Source organism: Carica papaya, chromosome 6 (genome assembly GCF_054855325.1).
Source record: "Carica papaya isolate Zhongbai chromosome 6, ASM5485532v1, whole genome shotgun sequence".
NCBI classification, from domain to species: Eukaryota; Viridiplantae; Streptophyta; class Magnoliopsida; order Brassicales; family Caricaceae; genus Carica; species Carica papaya.
The window spans coordinates 700,254-726,431 of NC_142314.1; the positions used below are offsets into that span (position 1 = coordinate 700,254).

General features: G+C 29.8%; 3 protein-coding genes and 1 non-coding gene across 12 annotated transcripts; 1 reads left to right on the plus strand and 3 right to left on the minus strand.

Moving 5' to 3' along the window:
- Positions 1 to 7,181: 7,181 nt before the first annotated feature.
- Positions 7,182 to 9,993, plus strand: LOC110813760 (Homeodomain-like superfamily protein). Its single transcript, XM_022041016.2, has 5 exons — positions 7,182 to 7,738; positions 7,938 to 8,200; positions 8,305 to 8,683; positions 9,122 to 9,198; positions 9,431 to 9,993. Exons 1-5 carry the CDS (start codon positions 7,522 to 7,524, stop codon positions 9,713 to 9,715), a joined length of 1,221 nt encoding a protein of 406 aa, XP_021896708.1. The 5' UTR covers positions 7,182 to 7,521; the 3' UTR covers positions 9,716 to 9,993.
- A 3,508-nt stretch (positions 9,994 to 13,501) lies between these two features.
- On the minus strand, positions 13,502 to 16,358 carry LOC110813759 (protein DETOXIFICATION 19-like). 6 transcript variants are annotated; one of them, XM_088222686.1, is made up of 8 exons: positions 16,186 to 16,358; positions 15,608 to 15,843; positions 14,986 to 15,530; positions 14,803 to 14,889; positions 14,656 to 14,712; positions 14,287 to 14,525; positions 14,056 to 14,174; positions 13,502 to 13,820 (listed from the first exon to the last, which is right to left on the minus strand). In XM_088222686.1, the coding sequence occupies exons 2-8, from the start codon at positions 15,809 to 15,811 to the stop codon at positions 13,677 to 13,679; spliced, it is 1,395 nt and encodes a 464-aa protein (XP_088078812.1). In that variant the 5' UTR covers positions 15,812 to 15,843; positions 16,186 to 16,358; the 3' UTR covers positions 13,502 to 13,676. The 6 variants fall into 6 exon arrangements, with proteins under 6 accessions (XP_088078812.1, XP_021896705.1, XP_088078815.1 ...); XM_022041013.2 differs by having other exon boundaries at positions 15,608 to 15,852; XM_088222689.1 differs by having other exon boundaries at positions 15,608 to 15,786; positions 16,186 to 16,357.
- A 1,068-nt stretch (positions 16,359 to 17,426) lies between these two features.
- On the minus strand, positions 17,427 to 17,500 carry TRNAI-AAU (transfer RNA isoleucine (anticodon AAU)). Its single transcript has one exon. It is a non-coding gene; the product is annotated as a tRNA-Ile (tRNA).
- A 4,062-nt stretch (positions 17,501 to 21,562) lies between these two features.
- Positions 21,563 to 26,016, minus strand: LOC110813766 (protein DETOXIFICATION 18-like). 4 transcript variants are annotated; one of them, XM_022041025.2, is made up of 9 exons: positions 25,742 to 26,016; positions 25,432 to 25,574; positions 23,833 to 24,560; positions 23,148 to 23,692; positions 22,771 to 22,857; positions 22,608 to 22,664; positions 22,286 to 22,524; positions 22,028 to 22,146; positions 21,563 to 21,928 (listed from the first exon to the last, which is right to left on the minus strand). In XM_022041025.2, the coding sequence occupies exons 3-9, from the start codon at positions 24,484 to 24,486 to the stop codon at positions 21,788 to 21,790; spliced, it is 1,842 nt and encodes a 613-aa protein (XP_021896717.1). In that variant the 5' UTR covers positions 24,487 to 24,560; positions 25,432 to 25,574; positions 25,742 to 26,016; the 3' UTR covers positions 21,563 to 21,787. The 4 variants fall into 4 exon arrangements, with proteins under 4 accessions (XP_021896717.1, XP_021896714.1, XP_021896716.1 ...); XM_022041022.2 differs by having other exon boundaries at positions 23,833 to 24,635; XM_022041024.2 differs by having other exon boundaries at positions 23,833 to 24,635; positions 25,432 to 25,597.
- Positions 26,017 to 26,178: the final 162 nt, after the last annotated feature.

The following is a 26,178-nucleotide window of genomic DNA, read 5'->3' on the forward strand; positions in this document are numbered from 1 at the left end:
CTGTTATTATATCATAGAAATTTACAATGCATACCTACTCGAAAATATATATATATATATATATGTTATTTTTAAATAAATTCTAAAAATAATATTTTTTTTTTTTACTATTAAATTCTACGTCTAATAGTATCAAAGAGTAAAGAAAATACACCCATGGTAATTTTAATATTTATTCAAGTCATCATGTAACGATCTTATTATAAATATTTATAAAATCATAACATCGATTTTCAATATCATTTTTCTTAGAAAATATTAAGATTCTTCGAATGGGTCCTTCTTACGAGAAGTAAATAAAAATTATATTCGTTGTAATTTTAACATTATACGAGCCATTATGGTACGATCTTATTATAAAATATTTATGAATCATAACATCGATCTCGAAGGTCAAATTCTCTTGAAAATTCCAACATTCTTCCGATGGGTCTTTCCCTCTCTTCCTCTCTTCTTCTTTTGTAGTAGTTTGATATAATTCGAGTCATCTTATCATATAATATATGTATATAAATCATTATATTCATTTTCAAAGTTTGAACACTCTTCAAATGGGTCTTTCCTTTTTATGATTTCAAAACTTTTTATGATTTTTTTTGGGTGTAAATTATTATGTTTTTTTTTTTTTTTTGCAATTGTTATTTTTGTTGATTGTTGTTGGATTAGCGCATGCACTTTGCTCTAATTACTTCTCGAGTTAAAATATACATACATATATATATATATATATATATGTGTGTGTGTGTATATATACACTTGTTGTTTTTATTGTGGTAAATTTCTACTACATTCCAAATGAATTTCCACAAATAGCAAATGCAATTATTACTATAATGCCATTCTTATCCATGCACTATGACATAATCCACATTCTTTAATCAATGAAAATTATTGAAAGGTGTAAAAAATAAATAAATAAATTTGTGGTCCACATTGAGAATTGGAGCTCTGTAATTACACCATGTGGTAGGTGTAAAAGAATAGAAATGGTAAACATATAGATACATATATTGAACAATATACACACATATAGACATACCCATATACGGGATATTATGTTTTAAGCAAAAATATGAGATTATAGATGTTCTTAATACGATTAATTTTGTAATTTACAATAGTACATACTATATATATTTCTTTTGTGACTATACATTACACTACTCTCATACATGATAATCACAAAATTACAATGTACATATATATATATATATATATATATAATATATATGTATACCCAATTTATTGATGTTGGAGCTTGGATAATTGATTATTAAGTTGTGATTGTTGGTGGGTTTTTATTAATTTTATTTTAAATTGAATTAGAAAAACAAAATATTCAAATATATATATATATATAAAAAATAGATCTAACCATGATGAGAAAAAGTCATGGTTTAAACTTTTTCTCACTCTAAACAATTAAATTTTGGTAAAAAAATTTGTAAGTATTAATTTACCAAAGAGTTTAAAAATGGAATAGTGGGAAGTGAAAAAAGAAAAAAAAAATTATGATGTTAGGAAGGGGGCCATGGTGAGTGGAATTCTTGTAAGGACAAAGGATACAAACAATAATACCACTCAAGTTCAACAACTCCTAAAAGTAGACAAAGACACCCAAAAACCCTAAATGAAAAGAACAAACTCACAAAAAATTTATATATATATGTGTATATATATGTTTTTAATATTGTTTTCATGGTATAAAAGGATTCCATGCAAGGAAACAGTAAATTATGTATACCCCATAAAATATATATATATATATATATAGATATATAGATATAGATGCCATGAAAAGAAGGGCTCATATAAAAGCCATGAACAATATGAGCTTGTCATCACGTGAAAGATGCTTTTTTGAAGAACGTTTGATTAGGATTGTGCTATGTGTCTTCTTGTTCTAAAGAAGTCTCCCCTAAAAAAAATAAGGAAAACCCTTTAATTTTCTATGAATCAATGGATCTTCTTAGTAATAAAACGATATATACACATATATATATACATACACACACACACTACACGAATGTGGTTATAGTTTTATATGTATAATTGTTGAAGTATTCGTTTTAATTGTGATTATTTTCAATACTTTAGTAATCACTATTTTCTTTTTAACTTAATGATTATATGATATATTTTTAGATCAGCTATCGAGTACTGAAATTAAATTTTTTTTTTTTAACAATTCTTAAAATATCACTTCATAATAATTGCATTTTAAATTAGACTAGTCGGAATTTACTTAATAATAAATAAACTTTTAAAATTATAATTATTTTTTCGGGACAAACTTATTATCAGGGTAAAATTTAATTCAATGAATTGTAATTTTTTTTGAAAGTGAGGAGGAAAATTTTGTGGGGAGAAAAAGTTTTCTTTATTGAACTCTTTTGTAGTGGGAGTGCCAAAGATTTCATGGTTTTGCTTCCATGGTGGTATCTTGGAGATGATCAATGTGGGCTCATTTTTACCAAAAAAACAAAATATACATCATGCAATATTTTGGTGGTATGTTCATTTGTAATATTACATACATACATGCATACATATATATATATATATATATGTATATATATGTAAAACAACCAAATATATTGATTCTTTGAGGAAGCACATTCCCCATAATTGCCAATTAGGGTTTGGCTAATATAAGCAAACAATGAGTGGAGAGAGGTTTTCTTTCTTTTTTATTATGGCTTTTTTTTAATAGTCTAATTTTTTTCTTATGTTATTTCTAAAAAAAAATAAATAAGCAAATATATATATATATATATGTATATGTGTATATATATAATTATGTTCTTTCATTTATGAAAGAAATGTGAAAAACATTCTTGATTTTTAGTTTGGGAGATAAGAATGAAACTTTTTGCATATTTGCACATAACTCTTCTTGGATTCCTTGAGTATCCACCAAAACTTAGAATATACATACATACATACATACATACATATATATATATATGTATCATATCATATGATGGTTTGCTTTACCATAAATTTATTTTTTTTTTAACTTAAAAAATTTTATTTTTTTCACCAATAAATTTCAATCTTGCAATCATTTCCTTTTTTTTTTTTTAGTTTAACATAAAAATTTTAATTTTGAATACTGATTAAAGTAAATTTAATGTTCGATTGATATTAAAGTTATCGTTTTTAGTAAAGGTAGAATTCGATATTAATTTACGCTAAAAATAAAAGAAAACTTTTACTAATTTTTAATTCATTGAATTGAACAAAGGGTATATATATATATATATTTTTTTTTTTTTTTGTTTTCCCCTCTTAAAAGAATAATCTTTTGACATATAATATATGCATATATATATATATATATATATTTACACACACACACACACGTAGAAAGCCCACTTTCCAATCTCATGACTTGGCTGGCTTCAATTCCATGCCATCATCGTTAGAAGCAGGATTAAGAGAATCGTATTCCTTTTTTGACTCATAATAATAATTAAAAAGAAGAAGAACGAAGAAGAACGAAGAAGAAGAAGATGAAGAAGAAGAATATTATCGTACTACATCGACACACAAAACAGGAAACTATGTTTCCATGTGATATGACTAATATGCCCTCCACACATTTTCTTATTTTCCAAACTATCCCTTACTTTTTCCTACACATTTTTTCATCGAATTTGAAGGGAGTAAAAACACAAAAGTGAAAAAAAAATATATATATATATATATATTTTGTTGTCTTCCTTCAAATGAAAGCCAAAAATTACTCCTTTGAAGCAAAAATTTGATGGGAAATTTTTGTGGGTCATTTACTTTTTCTTTACCCATTAATCTCTCTCTCTCTCTCTCTCTCTCTATACATATACATATACATATATATGATGTAAGCAATTGTAGTTTATCTTTTTCTTTTTTGGGTTTGACCAACCACACCATTTGTTATGATCCCAATACAAATTCAAAAGTACACACACACACACACACACATATATATATATATATACATGCATAAAACTAGTAAACCCCTCAAAAGTTCGAAAAGAGGAGAACAATTTGGAAGAGAAATAGGAAACGACTACTTCATTAGGAAAATTTGGTCTCCCCATAAATTTACTAGTTAATTACATATTAAAATTTTAATTATGACATTAACGGTTAAATTAATCCAAAAAAAAAATGCATCAAGTGATAAACTAAAATTAATTTAAATAGTGTAATAAAATATGAATAATTTCAAATAAATCTTAAACTTTTAAATTAAAATAATTAATCATTAATTTAAAAGGAAGGGCAAAATTGGAAATTAATGAAATAGACAAATAGATTCTTTGATTACAAGCATCCGACAAAACCGGACTGGATCCAATCTAAAACTCACCGTTTTGTATTCTGAGGGAAAAAAAATATATTAAAATAATTTTAAAAAGGTATAAAATATTTAATTATTTATTATAAATTAAATATTTTTAAGAGATTCTTAATTCTACGGAAGAGAATTGGAATCTAACGGCTGTAAAAGTTTTTGTCTTTTTTTATTTAAAAAAAAAAAAAAGAAGCATCTTGTAAATTAAATTAATAAATAAATAAAAGAGAATTGAAATCTCGGGCAATATCTAAAACTGGGCCCCACGCATCTCTAGATTCCTTATCTCTAAGATTAAAACCATTTTGTTCGGTGTCAATAATTTCCTGTTTTGTTTTTTTTTGTTTCACACGTCTGCTCACTTTCGAGGAGCGTACCGTACACCGTCCAATGGCGTCCTTTTTCCTGGCGCGTAATCGCACTTGCCGAGATTCTTCTGTCAATTATGAAGGATTTTTTATTTTTTTTAAAAAATATTAAAATTTGTAAAGTTTGCATTTTAAGATACTTAAAATTAAATAATATTTTATTGGAATTAAAAAAATTATAATTTTTTATAAAAATTAATTATATATATTTAGTTCAATTAAGAGGATTACGGTGTGTGTGTGTGTATGTATATATATATATACATACACACATATTATGTATACATGTATGTATATGTGCGGTTTAATTTCCACTTCACCTGGGATTCCCATTGATTCCAACAACTGGCTTCTGCAAATACCCAAAAGATGCCACCAAAATTAAACCATGAATTTTGGGAATTGAAATCTTAAACGACAAAGTACCCACCAATCGTTATATATATATATATATACATACATACATGTGTAAGTACCTACCCATTAATTAATTAATTAATTTATTTATTTATTATCCACTAAAATAGGCCATGAGGTGTGAAAAAGTAAGCGATTCCCTTTGAAATTTGAGGAGAAAATCATTTTTTATATATAAAAATAATAATAATAATCTTACCCATTGTAAATTAATAAACATAAATTATTAAATTATATATGTTATAGTGTAAAGTTTTTTTAAAAATAATATACGAATATTCAAAATCTTAACAAAAAAAAAATTAAAATAACAAAAATTTATATTTCTTACATAATAATTTAAAATATTTAATTTTCTAAGTAGATAATAATTTAATATTTTATTTTATTTAATTAAATAAAGTATTTTTTTTAACTTAAATATTAAAATATTATAATGAAAATTATTATTAACTTTTTAGAGTAAGAAAATTAAAATAATAAAAAGTTTGGTTAAAATAAATAATAATGTTGCCCAAATTTGACTATTAAAATATTACTTTTACATGGCATTGTCGGTAAAAGTCTCTTTGACCAATTCTACATTCACGGCTACTAACCCAAATCCATATATACATATATATATATATATTATATAATAATGTAATTTACATTTAAATTTATTAAATTCTTTATCTTAAAATTTGTTTACACTAAATAAGAATATAAATAATATATTTTTAATTAAATTGTTAAAAAATTTAATGTTGGTATAAAAAATGTGTTATATTTGATTTCGGTTCGAAACTATAAATTTACGTAATTAAAATTAATTACTTAAATTTATGAAAAAATCTAAAAATCCATCACGGATTCATACCCATAATATTAAATTAATTAATTAAAATTTAGTAAATATATATATATTTAAATAAGCAAAAGACAAAATTAAAAATTTAAAAGAAAAAAAAAAAGTGTTGTACCCTTGTTGTACGATAAAATAAAGAGATTCCAATTCCAATTCCAATTAATTTCTAACTCTCTTTTTTCCAATTAACCAAACACGGCCTTTTCTCCTTTTTAGTAAAACTCAATATATACATATATATGTATATGTATATATATATTTTTTTACCCGAGTAAAAGTTAAATTTTTTATTTTTATTTTTATTTTTTTGAGTAAAAAATTATTAGTTTGGTTCAAAAATTATTTTTATAAATTAATTATTATTTATTTCGACAGTTTAATATTTTTATAAAATTATTAATTTAATTCACATGTAATATTTTAAAAATTAATATGAAAAACAAACATAATATTTAATTCGTTTATTATTTTAAATATCAATTTTCATCACTTTATATATATATATATATATATATATATACATAGACATATTTTTATTTAAATTTCTTACATTCCCATTTCTATACATATATATATATATATTATTTTACAAAAATAGTGCTATTTTTTTACTTTCTATTTATTTCTAATTAGTCATTAGTAGTTACCATAAACCATCAAAATCTTGGTGATGTAATATGTGTTATTGAATAGTTGATATTGACACTAGTGGATGAATAGTAGATATAATTACTACTTATATATATATATATATATATATTATTTTTTACCATGTAAAATAATGTGATTCATGGGAATCTTAGGTAAAAATAATGTGAAAAATTATAATTATTAGTTTTTTCAATTTAATTTATAATATTATTTATTTAAAAAAAAAGTACTTACAAATGGTACTAAATTTATTAAAAAAATATTAAAGATTTTTTATAAGATATTTAAGTGGAAAATATTTAATATTTATTGAAAAAGAATATTTAAAAGTGTATTTACCAAAAAAAAAAAAGAATTAATTAGTCATTAAAAAAATTAATATGAATTAAGAAATTAATTTAGTAAAAAACTTGGAACTTTTTTGAAAACGGTAGGTGGGTCCGAGTTGGAACGAGTCGACTCGCGAGTAGACTCGGACTGAGTGGTGGATAAGATATGCGACGACGCGAAAGTGACTTTATAACCCGAAAGCCACAACAGAATCTTCGCGTTCTAATTTTCCTTTCCGGTCCTCTTCCGGAAACTACTCTTTCTTTTTTTTCTCTTTTCTTTTCTCTCCTTCCAAACACTTCTCCTTCACATTTCTCTCACACTCCAACGTAATATTCCCTCATATACATATATATATATATATATTTATATCTACACACGTCTAGATATCTACATCCCTCTTACCCTACATCGGTTTATATATATATATATATATTTGCACAGATCTCACCATCTGTCTTCCTCTCTGTGTCTCGTTTCCTCACCGACTCAATTTTAAGCTAATTAAGAATCACGAGAGAAAATCAGAGGGAGAAGAAAAACCGGATTGAAGATCCAAATAAATGGGTTCGATTCCACCTGAACTGAGTTTGGATTTTAGGCCGTCGTCGTTTGTACCTAAAACGATCAGTGATTTCCTCAAGGAGGTTTCCAGGATCGGGAGCGTCTCTGAGAAAGTGTCGAAGCTTGATGGTTTTGTCAAGGGACTTGAGGAGGAGATGCGGAAGATCGACGCCTTCAAACGCGAGCTTCCCCTATGCATGCTTCTCTTGAAGGATGGTGCGTTTTAATCAATTTTTCTGTTATTCCTCTTCGTTGATTGTGATGAATATTATTGAAAAGTCGTATGAGTTTTTTCTGTTTTATACTATTTTGATTTTAGGGTTTGCAAATGTAGCTTTCTTATCGTTGGTTTGTTCTGTGGAGAAATTGATGATAATTTGTATTGACTATGTGGATTTTTTGGTTGTTGTTGAAGCGATTATAGCTTTGAAGGAGGAATCAATGCGTTACGCGGCGAAAAATGCTCTACCAGTTTTGGAAGAGTTCATTCCATTAAAGAAGCGAGACCGCGATGAAGAAGACGAAGAAGATAGAGCAGCTGCGAGAAAGAAGGAGGACTGTAGAGATAAGAAAAACTGGATGAGCTCTGTTCAGTTATGGAACAGTGAGGATCTCCCCTCTAGTACTGTTAACCACCGAAGCTTTGATCCAAAACAAAATCACAAACTAGAAACCAAGGTAGTAAAAAATGAAGAACAATCAGAAAAGAAAACACTAATTATTTTGAACCCTACAAGGAAACTAATTAGTTTCAATTTGTTTTTTCTCTTGCTTGATAACAGAAAAAGGATGGACAGAACCAGTGTGCAAATGTGGATCTATTATTCCAGACTGCTAGAAACAGGGCTAGTGCCAGGACGATTATGCCATTTAAAGGATTCTCTGGTTTTCCGGGGAGGAAGGAGGATAAGGAGGAATTACCTGTACAAGGATTATCTCTCTCAACTCCTGGGATTAAGAGTTTGAGGGATGAACTCAATTCGGGATCGAGGACTAGTTGTAGCCAGGCAGTTTCTTCCTCCGCCACAATTTCTCAGTCTAATTTCCGGTCAGGACCCCAGCCACCACATCAACAGACTTCTAGGAAGCAGAGAAGGTGCTGGTCTCCAGAGTTGCATCGCAGATTTGTCAATGCTTTGCAACAACTTGGAGGTTCTCAAGGTGAGAAAGGAATTGAAACTCGTAGTTGAATACTTTTGATATTTAGAAACAATGTTGAGGGGTTAGATTTTCTGATCCAAGATATGTAGTTTGTGTTTTTTGATTGGGTTCTTGATTTCTTTTCTGCCTGGTTAATTACCATCCGTAGTTATAACAAGAAAATGGTAATTAGTGGAAACAGAAATTGGTTCTTTATGTTTTTCTTACACTAGCTTCAAGCTGTGAAAGATGAAAGGATATTGAAAGGTTTGATTTTTTGATATTTATCTTATGCATACGGTGTCAATTCTACGGAACAGGCTGGCCTTATAGCATTAATTAGAGCCTGGAACTATAATTAATTGATCTTTTCTCTTATGAATTGTACAATTTGATTGTTGTCTGGACTCGGAACACCTAATGCGACTCCATCAATTTTTTTTTTTTTTTTTTTTGCAGTGGCGACCCCAAAGCAGATTAGAGAACTTATGCAAGTGGATGGCTTGACAAACGACGAAGTGAAGAGTCATTTGCAAGTGAGTTTTCAACTTCCCATATTCTCTTTTCTTGCAGTTTGATTCATGTGAAAGAATGAGTAAGGAGAAAGCGAAACACCTGAAATGCTTGTAAAACAAGCCAATGAATTGAAGGGTATTAGTCTTGTCTCATCATATCCAAGAAAGAAATATGATTAAATTATTATATTTATTATACAACACGAGGCACTACGATGATGAATACTGATACCGGATTCTTCTGTATCTGCAGAAATACCGGCTGCATACACGAAGAGTTCCACCAACCAATGCCACCTCCACTACGAATTCATCAGCCATGATGTTGGGAGGTTTGTGGGTGTCTCAAGATCAGTACGTTGACTCCTCGAAGCCCAGCAATTCCCAGTCTGGCTCTCCTCAAGGGCCTCTCCAGCTGACATACACTGGAGGGACCTCAACTACTGGAGGCGATAGCATGGAAGACGACGGAGATGCAAAATCCGAGAGCTATAGCTGGAAAGGCCACATTCATAAACCAGGAAAAGATGATGTATAAAAGTGTATCCACCATGAAATTTTTGCAGATACAAGTATACATGGGATGAGTTTGTTAGACTACTGATTACAAATAATGTATAAATACATATAACTGAGAAGGATTTTTCAGATTTTGAGAGCACGGGAGACAGGGACCGAAGAGACAGAGACTTGAGACAGAGGATGTGAAATTTTGCAGAGATTAGTTTTCCTTCTGTATGGACATGCAAGAGTTTTGTTTTCCCTCCGGAAATGATATAAGAAATCTAAGCAGAACCCATGTTTCCATGGACAAAACACGAGCTTTCTCTGGTATAATCACAAACTAGTTTCCCTGTCAACTTCCTTACTTCTCAAAAGCTTTATTTTCCTGCAAATTTCTTCGACAAAAGCTGATCCAGACCTGAATCAAGCACATGCTCATCACACAGAAACATAAATTTTTCAATAGAAAACAATAGGTCTGAGAAAACTTGGATTGATTGAAAACTTACTTGTTCCTACTTTCTATATATGTATCTACATACATACATACATACTAAGGATAAAGTTTAAATTGGTCACCCTAAATCTACTAATATTTGAAAAAATGTATACTATCTGATTGATAAATTTCTAGACTAAGTGTATATTAATTATGTTCTTAATATCTTCAAAAGAAAACATAATTCTTGAGCTATGGCCTTTCAACCCATCAGCATATTATGCAGAATTTTTACCAGCCGACCCAATTATGAGGTTTCCAATTCTTATGTTTAGTTAAAATACTCTCGGAGTATTCGTTCTTCTATAATAGATCGTAAGTTTGAATTTAATTATCTAATTAAGTAGTTAGAGTTCATAAATAAATAAATTTATATACTAATTAAAGTATGAACTCGTGATTTTTAAATAAAATTAATAATTTAAGTTAAATTTTCACAAATCTATTTCGTTTTTAGACGAAAGAAATATTTTTTAACGGGTAATTTTCTCGGTTAAATTACCATAAGGGTTAAAAAATTCAATTTAACATCTTAATTGTATAAAGATTTTGAAAAAAAAAAAATATGAATGCATGACAAAACCATCAATCATCACAAGCAAAATAATAGAGGAGAATCTTATAGACAATGTACATATATATATATATATATAATTGATGGAGCCCACATTTGATGGGGTCCACTTTTAATTATAGTATAAATTTTTTGGTAAAACAAGTCTGTGAAAATTATGGGACCCTCTCTCTATAAATTCCATTTATAATCACTTTTTATTTAATTTTAACTTTCTATTTCTAATCAAGTTTAATCTCAAACAGTAAAAATTTTGAAATTACTTTTTAATCACCCTTTTTAGTATATTTTAAATTTTAAATTTACCAATGAAATTAACTATTCTCCATAACTATATAATACAATTTTTTTATATGTCAATTCATGTAATGAAGCTTAATTATTATTATTATTTTAATTTAGTCAAAAGTAAATGCAAAAAAAAAAAAAAAAAAAAATTCATGATAGAATTAAGAAATTCACAAGAAAAATTATTATAAATTTAATTTTGAATTATATATATATATATATATAAATACACACACTTGCCTTTACACCCAAAAGATTATTACAATTTTACTTTCTTTCTTTTTTCACTATTTTTAATTATCAACCATTACAATTTATCTTTGGCACTATAACAATTAACATTGTATGAAACATAAGCTAAATGATGAACAAATATAATTTCACCGTACTTTTACCGAGAATCGATTAATCATTAGTTCAACAACTGTTCAATCCCGATTGATTTGTGCGGGTTTAAATTATTATACGCAATTCAACAGTTACATATATTTTTAAAATGACATTAAAGTAATACGATCTCTGTCACTCGAATCCTCGATATTCATAATGTAATAACTATAATCGTAAATCACAATCTAAATAAATAAATATAGTGTTTAAAAATTTTATTAGTTTATAATTACGACGTAATATATTTTAATATCTTTATAACACTCTAACAGTGTATGATTTGAACGCGTATCTATTAGTAAGTCTGTTCTTTTGGCACGAGACGAGATGTTACTGTGATTATAAACAGTAGTTAAAAGTAAATAAAATAAATAAACAAATCGATTAGTACTTTAATGATGGTATTAAATATTTAAATGGGTATTCCTAAAATGGTACTTTCAATTTTCTTCTAAAAGAGGACAAAAGATATTAGAAGATTGAATGCAATTAAGTAGCAAAATGTCATATTCACATAGCAATTTAAGGTATAATTGATTGGGACCCAACAAAATAGAACAATTCATCTTATCAAAGATTCCAATCAAGATAGATCATGATTCCTTACATGGGTATAATGTAAGTAATTAAAAATAATATCATATTAATTAACAAGTTTTACTTCAATAATTATATATATATATATATTTTTTCAATCACAAGTTCAATACATCTTTAGTATAAGAAATAATATACATATATATATATATATATCATGGTGTACTTAAGAAGAAATGATATTAAATGAAGATGCTAGTTAATCTAGACAACTATTTTGGTGTATATATATATATATATATATATTTATGTATGTATATATATGTGACAATTATATACACTCTAAAATCTTGATCTTGTTCATGAACCTAAATCAATTTTAGACATACTTAATCACTAAGCTTTACCATAGATTAATCATTAGTTAGTTTTGATGTTGATGATTAATAAAATAATAGTTTACGTACGTTTTTCTAAAGATAATGTATAAATTTAAACACGCAATCTCATATTTAATCAATGAAAAAAAAAAGATAAATGGAAGCGTACTTAGATTCATCGCAGAAGATTCGGTTACGTTCTGTAGTAGGTACTTGCGAATTGACACGGTACCACAAAAACTGATTTTTTTTTTTTTTTACCGATAGAATTTGAAGATTTTTATATCGACAAGGATCCTAAAAGTTAGTTTAATTTTTTTCAAGTAGTACTTCAAAATTTTAATTTAGAATGGACATGGGTCCTAAAAATTGGAGGCTATACTTAATAAATATGGTTTTCAGAAAATTCACCAAATTAATTAATATGGTTTTTCAGAAAAATATTTGGAAAATTCAAAGAATATATTTAATTTTGATATGGATGTATCATCAAGAAAGTACATACTATGTTTTGTATATTGTGTTACATTAATCTTTGAACTTTAATTAAATTAAATTTCTATTTGTATCTTAAATTTGTACTAAATTCATGTTTTAAATACAAAAATATGTAAATTTTCACATATATATTTTTAAAAAATTATAGATTAAAATTTTTACGTTGTACGAGAAAGTTATTACGCAATTAAACTTGAACGAAAAACATGTTAAATTGATTTGTACCAATATATACGGAAACTTATTAGTTTCATAATTATTTATTATTATTTAAGGTTCTGATACGATCGCATGATAAACTACAGAGAGAAGCCAAATATATGACTAATAGCATCAGAATGATTTCGTTTTAGATAATGGGTATTATAATTGGTGTTCTTACAATTCGTTTAATATATATTTTCTTTTACAGTTCAAAGTTGGGTTCGTTTTTCTGATAATCGGACGAATTGAATTTTAGACATGAAAACGTAAAAACTTAAAACGGAGCATAACTTTTTATTTTCGTCTTTGATTCGAGGGGAAGAATTTGTTGAATTCTTAATAATTATAAAAGTTTGTTCACATAAATCAATATATAAGGGAAGAGGCTTATACTTGTTCCTACCTTGCTTGTTTATATAAATCAATTCAAGTTCCCATATAGTTAGAATATGGAGCTGAATCTATATATATATATATATATATATTTTTCTAATGCAATATAAAATATGAATATATGTGATGTTGCCTTCAATGTAAGCTACCCTAGTGTTCTTTTTCTATACCCACTATATATAAATATACATATATATATATATATGTATATTACAAGGGACTAAAAAGTAAATTAACAAGCAACATTAACAGGAGTTGCTTCAATTTCTGAATTTACTGGGAGATCACCAAACCTACTCCAGTTTCTGCAAAAAGTAATCAACAACAAGCTGGTGGCTTGCAATACCAGACCACATATTAATCCAATCCACAAACCCTAAACCAAAAAATTCAAACACAAAAATCAATACCAACAAATTCCATATATATATATACATATATATTGCAATGTTCGGGATCTAATTACCGTTATCTACAACCTTTTAGAATTATTAATAGTATATAGTTTGAATTATTATATAAAACTCAACAATTATATACATGTAGTTTTTAATGCGATACCCGATTCGGGTAATATATATACTTAGATTGAATTTTATGTTAATACTGACCTTAACATATAACTTGAACTTAAACCCAAGAACCCCTGCAATTGGAAGTCCAACAAAGAAGAACATCACCAAGTTTATACACACTGCCAAGTGCTGCCACCCACATCCTCTTGTCACTCCTACAATGTCCAAACCACCCTTTGCATCATAACTTCATACCCACATATACATATACGTACAGTTATGCATATATAAACCCATGTATGTGTGTATATATTTGATGTTACTGACCTGATAAGACACCTTGGATGGTGTCAAGTGCTATGGAGATGGCAAGGAGAGGTGTAAGTGAAGCAAACCCAGTAATAATTGAAGGATTGTCAGTAAAGAAAGCAGCCCAAATGCGATGGCCAAAGCCCAGAATAACAGTCAACAAAACGCACAGCATAACTGAGAACTTGAGAGTCACAATCATGGCATTCTTTGCTTGGCCTGGATTTCCTGCTCCCAGCTCATTGGACACCCTTGTGCTGTTTCATTTCCATAGATATATATATATACATACACATGTTTATACATATATATATATACACAGAGAGAGAGAGAGAGAGAGAGAGAGAGAGGGGTTGACTAAGATTTATGTGATAACTTCGTACTGACCTTGCAGCTGCACTTAGGCCATAGGTGAGCATGTATGTAATGGCATGTGTGTTCACACTATATATATACACACACACACACACACATGTAAAGAATCAAATTTCAGAATTATATACGAACAAAACTTAGCTGAGTTTAAAGCATTACCACATTGCAGTTAATGAAGTGGTTATTTCTGAGTCGGGCATGAGTCCTGCTAAGAGTACCAAAATCTCGAATGTCCAATACTCTAAACTGAAAGTATAAGAGGAAATTACAATATATATATATATATATATATAACGTAAAACTGTAACTTACTTTTAATTTTAGTATCAGAATATATCTTACCAAACCATTACTGCAGAAGATAAAGCGAGTTTGAAGTAAGGAACAATAAGCCATAATGATTCCCAAGAGAATCCTTCCCATGTATGCGCCAATCTTTTGGCCAACTTCACATAGGCAGCCAACATTATTATTGCTATCCACAACGAAATCGAGACTGCCAAGGCAGCTCCCTCGAAACCAAGGCTTGTCGAACGAACCAAACTGTATACAATTCCGATATGAATTCCTAATGGAATCATCGAAAACAAAATCAGCGGCATGACAATTGATTGTGTCTGAAGAAATCTCATAATATTTTGTAGAAAACCGTAGGCAAATAAGCCTGGGATAAGGTACTTCATGTAGAGAGCAGCTGATTTCGAAATCTTAGCATCTTGGTGGAGTAACAACAGTAATGGTTTCGTGAAGAACCATATGATCGATATAAATATTGAGAAGACGAACGATATGATGCAAGATGTTTGTAGATAAACTCCCAACATTGTATACAAATTTGCTCCGTACCCTTGTCCACAAAGAGTCTCTAGTGCTCCGCTTAATCCAGTCTACAATGAAAAAAAATTTAGTACGTTGTTTGACATTCAAGTACATGGAAAGCAGAGCGGGAGAGGTAAAGTAGTACCAGGAAAGCAAAACCAGATACAACAGCCCACGAATTAGCGAGAGTGGCTCCGGCGAGCTGAAGCTGACCGAGGTGGCCGGCGAACATGATGGAGACCAAACTGATGGAGGAGTAGGATACGTTTGTAAGGATAAGAGGAAGTGAGAGCAAAGCTTGTTTCTTGGCCTCTTCAACATCCACTGCTTTCTTCCAAAACGAAATCATTCTTGAGTTATACTTTCATAATCTGCATATACCTATATAAACTAAAGTTTATATAAGTGAATATGCACGTCTGTTATACATATATAAGGTAAGGATTGTTTAGGTTTAAAACTGTGGCAGCGCTATGATGAGCACGAAAGTGAAAAGCCTTCAGAACTCACAGATCTAGAGATGGTTTGTACTTGTTGGAATACGGAAAGAAACAGTTGGAGGGTCTTTCTTCCTTAAAGAACTTATATACATACATATATATATATATATATAAACTAATCTATTCATATAAGTAATTCTTTTTTTAGAAGAATTCATAATACATACTTCTTATAATTTACTATTTATGAAAATATTAGAAGAAATAGATGATCCACTCATACCTACAAATCAAGGAAGTATTCTCATGCTTCAAGAATCGATTGTCGTCAACTTCTTGCTATTTCTAATTTAATGATCAATTTTCTGTGTTCATCCAAAAAATTTCACCGTTTCAAATTAGATCAGATGATATATTCTTCTACAAGATACAAGATCATATACATATACATACACACACACATATATATATGTATATATAGTTTTTATGGCTTTTTGGTACCCCAAGTATTTTAAATTAGTTTCTAAATTATTATTTACTTATAATAATTGATAATATAAAGAAACAGTAAAGAATAATGAAGATAATAATAAAATTCTAGTAGTTGGTGACAGCAGATGGCGATGACACTTGTGCAGGTCGCCATTGTTGAACATGCAGAGGTTTAATACTTCAAAAATGGCATATTATGGGAAGAAGACAAGATGAAGATGAAGCTTTCGTCATTCGAAAATCTTCAAGATTAGCATCAAGACCGTTTTAATTGTTCGAGGCGGAGACATCTTTTACGTTTTTAAAGTGTTCTTTAATCGAATCTCAAATTACTATACTTAATTTAATAGTGGATACGTTATTTTTTTATTTTTTTTTATATAAAAAATTATATGTTTGAAGCATATTATATATTTATATATATTTTTATTTAAAAATTATTTATATATATATATATAAATTAACTTAATAGATAAAATAAAAGTTTATAAACGTAATTTTTAAAATTTTAATATTTAAAATTATTGGGTATATAATTTTGTAGGTAATTAATAATTAAATTTTATTATTCATTTAAAAATGTAAATATAAAATTATTTAAAAAGTTATACGTCATGATATATAATTTAATATTATTTTTGTATACGATATATTTAATAATATATGTCATATATATTTAATAATAATATCCCTTGTTTCGTAATTATCTTATAAAAACAGCTTTCACCAAGACTATCTCTAAAATTCTTGTGAGATATATATATATATATATATATATATATATATATATATAGACACACATGAGGCCTGGGTATTCCTAAAGCTATATATTTAGAATAAATAATAAATTAATAGCATAAAAAATAGTTATTATTGGGGTTAATTAATTTAAAAATAAATAATTAGTTAGTTATAATTTTAAGTTTATAGTTTTAAAAGTTAAAATTAGTCTAAAAATATGTGTTGGCTAATTTAAAAATAAATAAGAAAAATAAAATTATGATGCGAAAATATTTTTAAAAAGTTAAAAAATGGCCCATGCAGGTCTCGAACCTGCGACCTTCGCGTTATTAGCACGACGCTCTAACCAACTGAGCTAATAGGCCGGTTGGTAGTACTGTTTGATGATATAAATAATTATTAAAATTAAACATTCCTCTCTCTTAAAGTCTTACAAAAGAAAAGCAAAAATCTAAACTCCGCAAGCAAAAGAAATTTCTTAACTCAATTACATGTTGGTTTACGAAGTGAAATATATATATATATATATAATATATAGTAAGTACGTATATATATATATATATGTATATATATGTAACTTATGCACTTGTTGTTTGTTTGCTGTCAACAAAAAGACATACTTTTTGTAGGGAGCCAAATATTATTTTATTGTAATTTTTTGGTAAATGACAAAGAAAATAATTTTTCAATTTAAGTAATGAGTTAATATGCACGTCAAATTTTTATAGATAATATTGATTCGTCGTGATTAAAATTATATTAAATATGTTGGATTTTGAATAAAAATATAATTAATTATATAAATTAAAATAATATTAACATAAATTAATAATAATAATCTCTAATTATAAATTAATATACAATAAAAAAAATAATAAGTAAATAATAATTATAAAATTAAATAAATATAAAATTTTACGTGAAAAATTTTTTAATATAAAAAAAAATTACGGATCAAATTTTAAATTAAATCTATTATTAATAAAAATAAGTATAAAATAATTAATCGAAAATTAAATTTGGAAGAAAAGAAAACAAATTTTCTTTGTGCCGAACTTTGGGAAGAAAAGTAAACAATTATCAAATGAAACTTTCACAAGAAAAGACAAAATAACTTACGTCACCGATTGATGATGTCACCAAAGAGAATGACAACCTTTTTCTTCTCTCTTTTCTCTTTTCTTCTCTGTCTCTTTCTTCCCGCACAACCACTCTTTTTCTGAATTTTTTTCTTCTCAGTTTTTCTAACTCTACTCCTCTTATTATATAAGCAAGAGTAGTAGTTTAAACTAATTTCTCTACTCGAAAAGATTTATGAAAATCTAAAATTTTATCTCTTCTTTATTTCTGTATTTTTTTTTCTTTTTTAATAGACTGGATCTTAACAATCTTTTTACAGTCCATAGGAGGTATCTACTCAATTTTTACTTAATCCCTCTATTTTGGTGCAAGATTGATGTTTGTCACGATTTTTAGTCACTATTTTAAACAGATGAGTCTGAATCTTCTTCAAAGAACTCGTATTCTACTTCATTGCATTTATCCACTGCACTTCTTGAAAGTTATCTGTCTTTCCCTTTTTCAATAACTGTAATATACTCAAAACTGAGATATTTTGTAGATAAATGATGAGTTTTGTTTATCATTCTAACATGAGGTTCTTCAACAATCTAATGTGGAAGGGGCTGTTCCCCTTTCTCAACATCATCATTTATATATACTGGTGCTGACACAGAATCACTTTTATCTCCTTTATTATTGAGATTTCTTATTGTAAAAGGAATTAATGCAAGTAGTTGTAGTATTATCAGATATCTCAAAAGCTAGTAGAGTCTTATAATTTATCAAATATTACATCTCTCGATTTGATGATTTTCTTCTTCACTGGATCCCACAATCTGTACTCAAATTTTGTATCTCCACAACCTAGAAGAATGCATGTAATAGTCTTGTCATCTAGTTTTTGTCTTTGCTTATTATGCACATGCACAAATGTCTTGCACGTGAATACCTTCAAGTGAGAGTAACTAACATCATTCTCAGAGTATACTCTATCAAGAATATCAAAATTCAAAGCAACTAATGGAGAGAGATTCATTATACAACTGGTAGTGTAAAATACTTCACCCTAAAATGAGTTGGGTAGGTTAGTCATTTTTAGCAAGCATCTGACCTTATTTATGATGGTTCTGTTTGTTCTTTCAATAACACCATTATGATGATGAATGCTTATAACAGTCTTTTTATGTCTGATTCTGTGCTGTAAACAGTAATTCTAAAAAAAAATTGAAATATATTCGTCACCATTATCATTGCTAAGACACTTTAAAAGTGTTCCTTTTCGTGTTTTTCTACCATAGTATGGAACTGCTTGAAACACTGTAAAATCTTATCTTTTTTTTTTCAAAACAAACACCCAAACTTTTTGTGAAGCATTATCAATAAATATAACAAAATGTCTACTACCGTCTAATAATTCCACATTAATGGGGCCACATACATCATAATATATTAACTCAAGTACATTTATTTTTTTCTTTCAGAAGAATTGTTAAAAGAAATTCTATGTTTCTTACCATATAAATAATCATCACAAGAATTTAAACTCATACATTTGAGAAAGGAAATGAGAGACTTCTTTACCAAAATCTGCAATTCTTTCTCACTCATATGAGCCAACCTCATATGCCACAAATCTGGCAAAATATTTTTTTCTGTTGCATTCAAAGTATCTCTAATTGTCTTTACTTAAGTCTTGTATAGTGTGTGACACAATCTACTCATTGCAACCACAATTGAACCTTTGATGAATTTTTATTTTCTACTACCAAATAAGTTGTAATAACTATCAAAATTCAGAACATGTGTAAAAATCAGATTTAGGCGTAAATCAAGTATGTGTCACATATTTTTTAAAGTTGATGTGCAACCATCTGTCTCCACACAAATGTCACCAATATCCACAATATCTGCATAACTAGTATTATCCATCTTTATTCTGCCAAAATTCTCTACTTTATACATAATAAAGACATCCCTCATGTGTGTCGCATGGTAGGATACTGCTGAATCAACAATTCATTTAGTATCAAGATCAATAACATGATCATATTCCTCAATAAAAGAAAGTACAACTAGTTTTTCATCATTAGTTACAACTATTGTGGTATTCTTATTATCTGCTTTCTTCTAATTATTTTGTTCCATTTTTCAAGTTATGTAGTTTTATTTCATATGTCAAACCTTACCACAATGATAACAACGGAATTTTTTTTTTTATTGCGTCTTTTAGGATCTCTGCTTTTACTTATACTCATACTCTAGGTGACAAAGGTAAGTGAAATATCAATGCTCATATCATTCATTCTAATTTGCTCATTACAAAAAGTGTTCTTTACCATGAAAATAAAACACCGTATGAAGCAGAGTTACCAAGAGATACCATCAATGTTTCCCAACTATCTGGCAACAAACTCAAAAGTAATAATATATGTATTTCATCACCTAGTGTTAACTTTATAATATTCAATATGATTTATCAAATTTTGAAACTTTATCAAGTGTTCTACTATTGACTGTCCATCTTGCAACTTTAGATTCACAAACTTTCTGATAACAAAATCTTTATTTTGAGCATTTTTTTCTCTTGTACATATTCTCCAATTCTTTCCACAAATCATTCATTGACTTCTTTGCTTATATAGTGATGGCTACTGATATCCACCCACTATCGAATAGTTCTAATGACTTTTCTGTACATTTTCTCTCAATCATCTTCTGATTTTCTAACTGGCTTTGCAGTCCTTAATTTAATAGGATCATACAAATCTCTACAATAAAAAAGATCCTCCATCTTTGTCTTCCAAATTTATTAATTTGAAACCGTTAATTTAATCATAATACCTGCGTATTCGTACATCCTAGTTTACAAAATTAATTCGGAACTACTGATAAATCAGACTCTGAAACCACTTATCGAGTCCCAAATAGAGATATAATTAATTGTGTAAATTAAGTTAATATCAAATTAATTCACATGAACTAATAATAATAATCTAAAACCAAATTGATGCACAATCGAGTAAAAATAATAAGCAGATAATAACCACAAAATTAAAAAGACAAAATAGCCGATGTCACTCATGATGTCACCAAGAAGAGAGAATGACATATGTATATATACACACACCTCTACCTCCTTTCTCTTTTTCTTTTTTCTCTTTCTTTTTTTCCACTCTACTCCTCTCATTTTATAAGCTAAAGAGTATTAGTTTAAACTAACTTCTCCTCTAGTAAAATTTTTTTCTAAAATCTGAAATTTTATCTCTTCTTTATTTCTGTATTTTTTTTTTCTTTAGAAATGTTTTTTTTAAGTTTAATGTTCGTATTTATATTATACAAACTTTTTTTTTGTACACAAACATCTATAATTTGAAGTCTCATCAGACTTTTTTAACACTGTCTATATAAATAACATGAGATACATATTCCTAATTGCGTATATTTCCTCTATTTGTTGTCTCAATTTTTGCTATAAAAAAATAATAATAATAAGACTAAAATAATAACATCAAATGCCCGAGTGTCCTACTATAACCAGAGTAAAAAAAAAAAAAAAAAAAAAATTTGTCACACTCGTGATGTTCATCTAACTAGCAATTAGAATCTACTGGAGTGGCTGCTACTTCTCTGTCTACCCTAAGATTTAATTTCCTCCAGTTTCTGCAGAAGGTGATCAGCAAGAGGGTGGTGGTTTGACACCCCAACCCGCATATTAAACCAATCCATAAACCCTGTACAGGGAAAAAAAAAAGATTAGGGTTAAAAAAAGAGAATTATCTGAGGATGCGCGGGTACGCGCATTTGCCAAACTCATGAATGATTTGATCCACCTTAATGTGTAGGCTCGTCTTAAAAGCAAGGAGGGCTGCGATTGGTAGGCCGAGGAAAAAGAACATTGCCAAGTTAACATATACGGCTAAGTGCTGCCACCCACATCCTCTCGCTACCCCTGGTGTCGAAATCGATGTATTAGTGTACGTAAAATCTTATGAGTTGAAGTAGCATGTGCTAATGGAGGTGTGCCGCGAAGTGAGCAAAAAACGAACTGTTATTTAGACTTGTGTGCGTGAAGGGAGTCAAATACTAACCTGCTAAAACACCCTGAATGGAGTCAAATACTATGGCGGCTGATAGGTAGGGTGTCATCATAGCAAATCCCTCTATGATCATAGGGCTTTTACTGAAAAAGCCAGCCCAAGTTTTATGACCAGCATCTAGTAAGATAATTACTATACAGGCAAGGAATATTGAGAATTTGAGAGTTAGACTCATGGCCCTTTTTGCTTTATCAGGATTTCCAGCTCCCAACTCATTGGCGACCCTTGTGCTGTGATACAAATATGTATAGATTGTGTTCAGTAAATACACCCAAATCAGATATTAATTAGCATCGATTAGCAACATATTTACCTTGCAGCAGCACTTAGACCATAGGTGAGCATGTAAGAAATAGTTTCTGTGTTTACGCTAAATTCGCAAAAAAAAAAAAAAAAAAAAAAAAAAAAAAGATATTGTTGTTAGGATTATGATGAAGAAGATTAGACGTTTAAGCTTGCAAATCGATGAGGCTTACCACATTGCGATCACAGAAGTAGTCATTTCTGGATTTTCCATTAATCCTGCTAAGAACACTAGAATCTCAAAAGTCCAGTATTCCAAACTGGCAAAACAAAACCAAATAATTACAGGTGAATACATCTAATAATTAGAAGAAGATTTATAGCGTCGTAATTATGTAAAAAGAGGTTTACGAGTGTAAACAGATATAATTTTCGTGTCGTATATAAATGCTTCTTTCAATTTAATCTTTAAAACAAATTCAACGAGAAAGATGAAGTTGCATTTTCTTTGCCAATATATGGAGAAGCAGATTGAAACATTTTTAACCGGAAAAATCTATTCAACTTTGTTACTCAATTTAAGTACTCAAATTGAGGATGGCAAGCTTACCAAACCATAGCTGCAGAATACAATGCCAGCTTCAAGTAGGAGAAGACGTGGAAGAATGATTCCATGGAAAATCCTTGCCACGTCTGCTTTAATTTCTTGGCCCAAGACACGTAGCCAGCCAGCAAGAAGATGGATATCCACATCGAGATTGAAACAGCCAAGGGAGCTCCCCTGTAGCCAAGCTGTGTCTTATGAACCAAAGCGTAAACCACCCCGAAATGAATGCCGACCGGGAGCATCGAGCACACCATCAATGGCAGAACAAGGGATTGTGTCTGCAGAAATCTCAAAACGTTCTGGATAAATCCATATGCGAACAAACTCGGGATTAGATACTTCATGTACACAGCGGCTTGTTTCGAGATGCTAGGAGCTTGGTGAAGCAAGATGAGTATTGGCTCAGTGAACCACCACAAGATTGATACGAGAACTGAGAATGTGAATGACACGATGCATGCAGCTTGAAGATCGATCCCCATCTTTCCGTATAATTGTGCACCGAATCCTTGTCCGCATAGAGTCTCAAGTGCTCCACTTAACCCTGTCTAAAATCACATCAAATCAGTTTACCAAGAAACCAGAAATGGCTGACATCTAAAACCATAAAGATGGAACTTGGAAGATAATAGAATTAGTAATAAACAGGGACAAACAAGAAAAGAATCGGAAAGAGACATATTTGTACCATGAAGGCAAAGCCGGTGACAGTCGCCCAAGAATTGCCAAGAGTTGCGCCAGCGAGCTCAAGATCACCAAGTTGGCCAGCAAACATGACTGAGATCATGGTGATACCAGTGTAGGAGACAGTAGTTAAGATGAGAGGAAAAGAAAGGTAAACCTGTTTCTTGACCTCTTTCACATCCAATGCTTTCTTCCAACACGACTTCCGCGGCCGAGCCGAGTTATTACTGCCATCTGGAGAAGGAGGGTTGACCGGAAACGACACAGTGTCATTGTTGTCAGCTGAAGCAGAGGTAGCAGGCAACGAGAACTGCGGCAGTGTCGTGTTTTTGCCATCTGAAGAATACGGGGTAGCCGGCGACGAGACTTGCTGAAGTTTGATGTTTTTACCATCTGAAAGAGACGAGGTGACCGGCAACGGCACCTGCGGCGGTGCGGTGTCCGTGCCATCTGAAGCAGACAAGGTGGCTGGCGACAACGACGTCGTGTTATTGCCATCTGAAACAGAGGGGGCGGCGTCCAGAGATCCTAGAGACGATGTCGTGTTGGTGCCATATGAAGCAGAGAAGATGGTGGGTAATGACAACCGCGGCGGTATGACGTTGGTGGCGTCTGAAACAGAGGTGGTGGCGGGTAACGACAGCCGCGGTGGTGTCATGTCGTTGCCATCTGCAGGGAAGGTGGTGAGAGGCAACGAGAACCATCGGGGAATTGACTTGTTGCTGTTGCCATCTAAAGCAGGGAGGGTGACGGCCATGGATTCAGAGGCAACCATGCAAAAAATTTACGTAAAGGATCTGGAGTAGACTGTTGGAAATAAACGATTTTTCAGAAGGCTTCTACGAGTGTATACTGGAAACAGTTCTTTAGGTTCTAAAGAGAAAATTACCTTTTTTTAAAGTAAAGGTTCAACTTGAATCAATCACAACATAATCTCAAAATAAAGTTTTATGAGATTAATATACAGATAATATACACGTATATACACATATATATTTGTATGTATGGGGCTGCTGAGACAGTCGCCATTGTTGAAAATTCATGTGTTCAAATTAGTATTGGCAACCTAAAATTGTGGTCTTGAGCTACTACAGATGGAATGGTTACAATTTATTCCAAGCAGATATGATCTATCAGATTTTACTCAAATTTCAAATTTATAAAAATAAAAATTTAAGGTACAGCATGTAAATTCATAATTTCTGATAACTCATTTACACTTTTTGAAATAGTTTATAGATAATAAAGTGTTGAAAATAGCTTTAAATTTTATTTTTTGGAAGTTTTAACGTATCAACTAATCAACAATAATTTAAAAAAAATAATTATTATTTATATTTACAAGAGTACGCAAAGTCATGTTTGAAATAAATTAAAAATTTGTATGGAATTAATTATTTTGTTTACACTTAAAAACAATAAATTAATATAAAATATATCTTAAATCACAAAAATTATACCCGTAAAGAATGTTATATTGAATTAAAATTACGTAGCAATGAATGTATTGATACTTTTTCATTTTCTCAGAATAAGTATAGAAACCATTCTGTGAATCCAGAACTTGACAAATGGAGGAGATAATGGAGGTATGTATTCGCACCAGAACAGAGGGATCGAATTGGATGCGCTGCAAAGCCAATCTGACGCCGTTTTATACGAATTTAACAAGCTTGCGAGGTTTATCTTGCGGCAGCTCCGTTCGTCTTCTCTATCCTCAATTGATCCGACTCTTTCGACTTTCTCCTTCAATTAGCAACACAAATAAACTGAATAATAATACGTCGAAATCAAATACCTGTCATTGTTTAATTTATATTATATTTAAATAAATATTATATGTATATTTTATAGAGACTCCATAGAAAAATCGTTGGAAGGTCTGTGTTTCTGTCGCAATTAATTGTACTTACTAAGCCGAATTGACTCTGGTTGCGGTGCCAAGTAGCCGCCAAGCGAGTCCAAAAACGTCGGCTTCGAACACAGAGAGTCCCGATACGTTGAATCTGGAAAACTGGAAAGTGAATGAGAGCAAGAGGGAGGAGTGTTGAAGAAGGATATTAATGGCGAATTAGAGGAACGGAGAGAAATTTCCTTCTTCAGCACTCCAAAATCTTTCGGTAACAAAAGCACTTGCAAGAATTTAGTTTTTCAAGATAAGGAGAACGAAATGGTAAAATAAGGAATCATTACACAACGAACTGTCATTATAAACCCGCTCATCATGTTCTTCCTCTGTAACAGAATGCGTGTATGGATGCCACGTGTCCTCCAGTTCATTACCAATTCGTTTACTTTGACTTCGAGCCAAAAAAAAGGGCAAAAAAAAAAAAAACACGATGGTTTGTTC

Coding starts and splice junctions, on each gene's coding strand:
- LOC110813759 (XM_088222686.1), bottom strand. CDS start 15,811: ATGATTTCGTTTTGGAAGAAAGCAGTGGATGTTGAAGAGGCCAAGAAA. Junction 14,890..14,985: donor TCTTCTGCAGTAATGGTTTG/GTAAGATATATT, acceptor TTATACTTTCAG/TTTAGAGTATTGGACATTCG. Junction 14,713..14,802: donor ACTTCATTAACTGCAATGTG/GTAATGCTTTAA, acceptor GTATATATATAG/TGTGAACACACATGCCATTA.
- LOC110813760 (XM_022041016.2), top strand. CDS start 7,522: ATGGGTTCGATTCCACCTGAACTGAGTTTGGATTTTAGGCCGTCGTCG. Junction 8,201..8,304: donor ATCACAAACTAGAAACCAAG/GTAGTAAAAAAT, acceptor GCTTGATAACAG/AAAAAGGATGGACAGAACCA. Junction 9,199..9,430: donor AAGTGAAGAGTCATTTGCAA/GTGAGTTTTCAA, acceptor CTGTATCTGCAG/AAATACCGGCTGCATACACG.
- LOC110813766 (XM_022041022.2), bottom strand. CDS start 24,603: ATGGTTGCCTCTGAATCCATGGCCGTCACCCTCCCTGCTTTAGATGGC. Junction 22,665..22,770: donor ACTTCTGTGATCGCAATGTG/GTAAGCCTCATC, acceptor TTGCGAATTTAG/CGTAAACACAGAAACTATTT. Junction 22,525..22,607: donor GGTCTAAGTGCTGCTGCAAG/GTAAATATGTTG, acceptor TTTGTATCACAG/CACAAGGGTCGCCAATGAGT.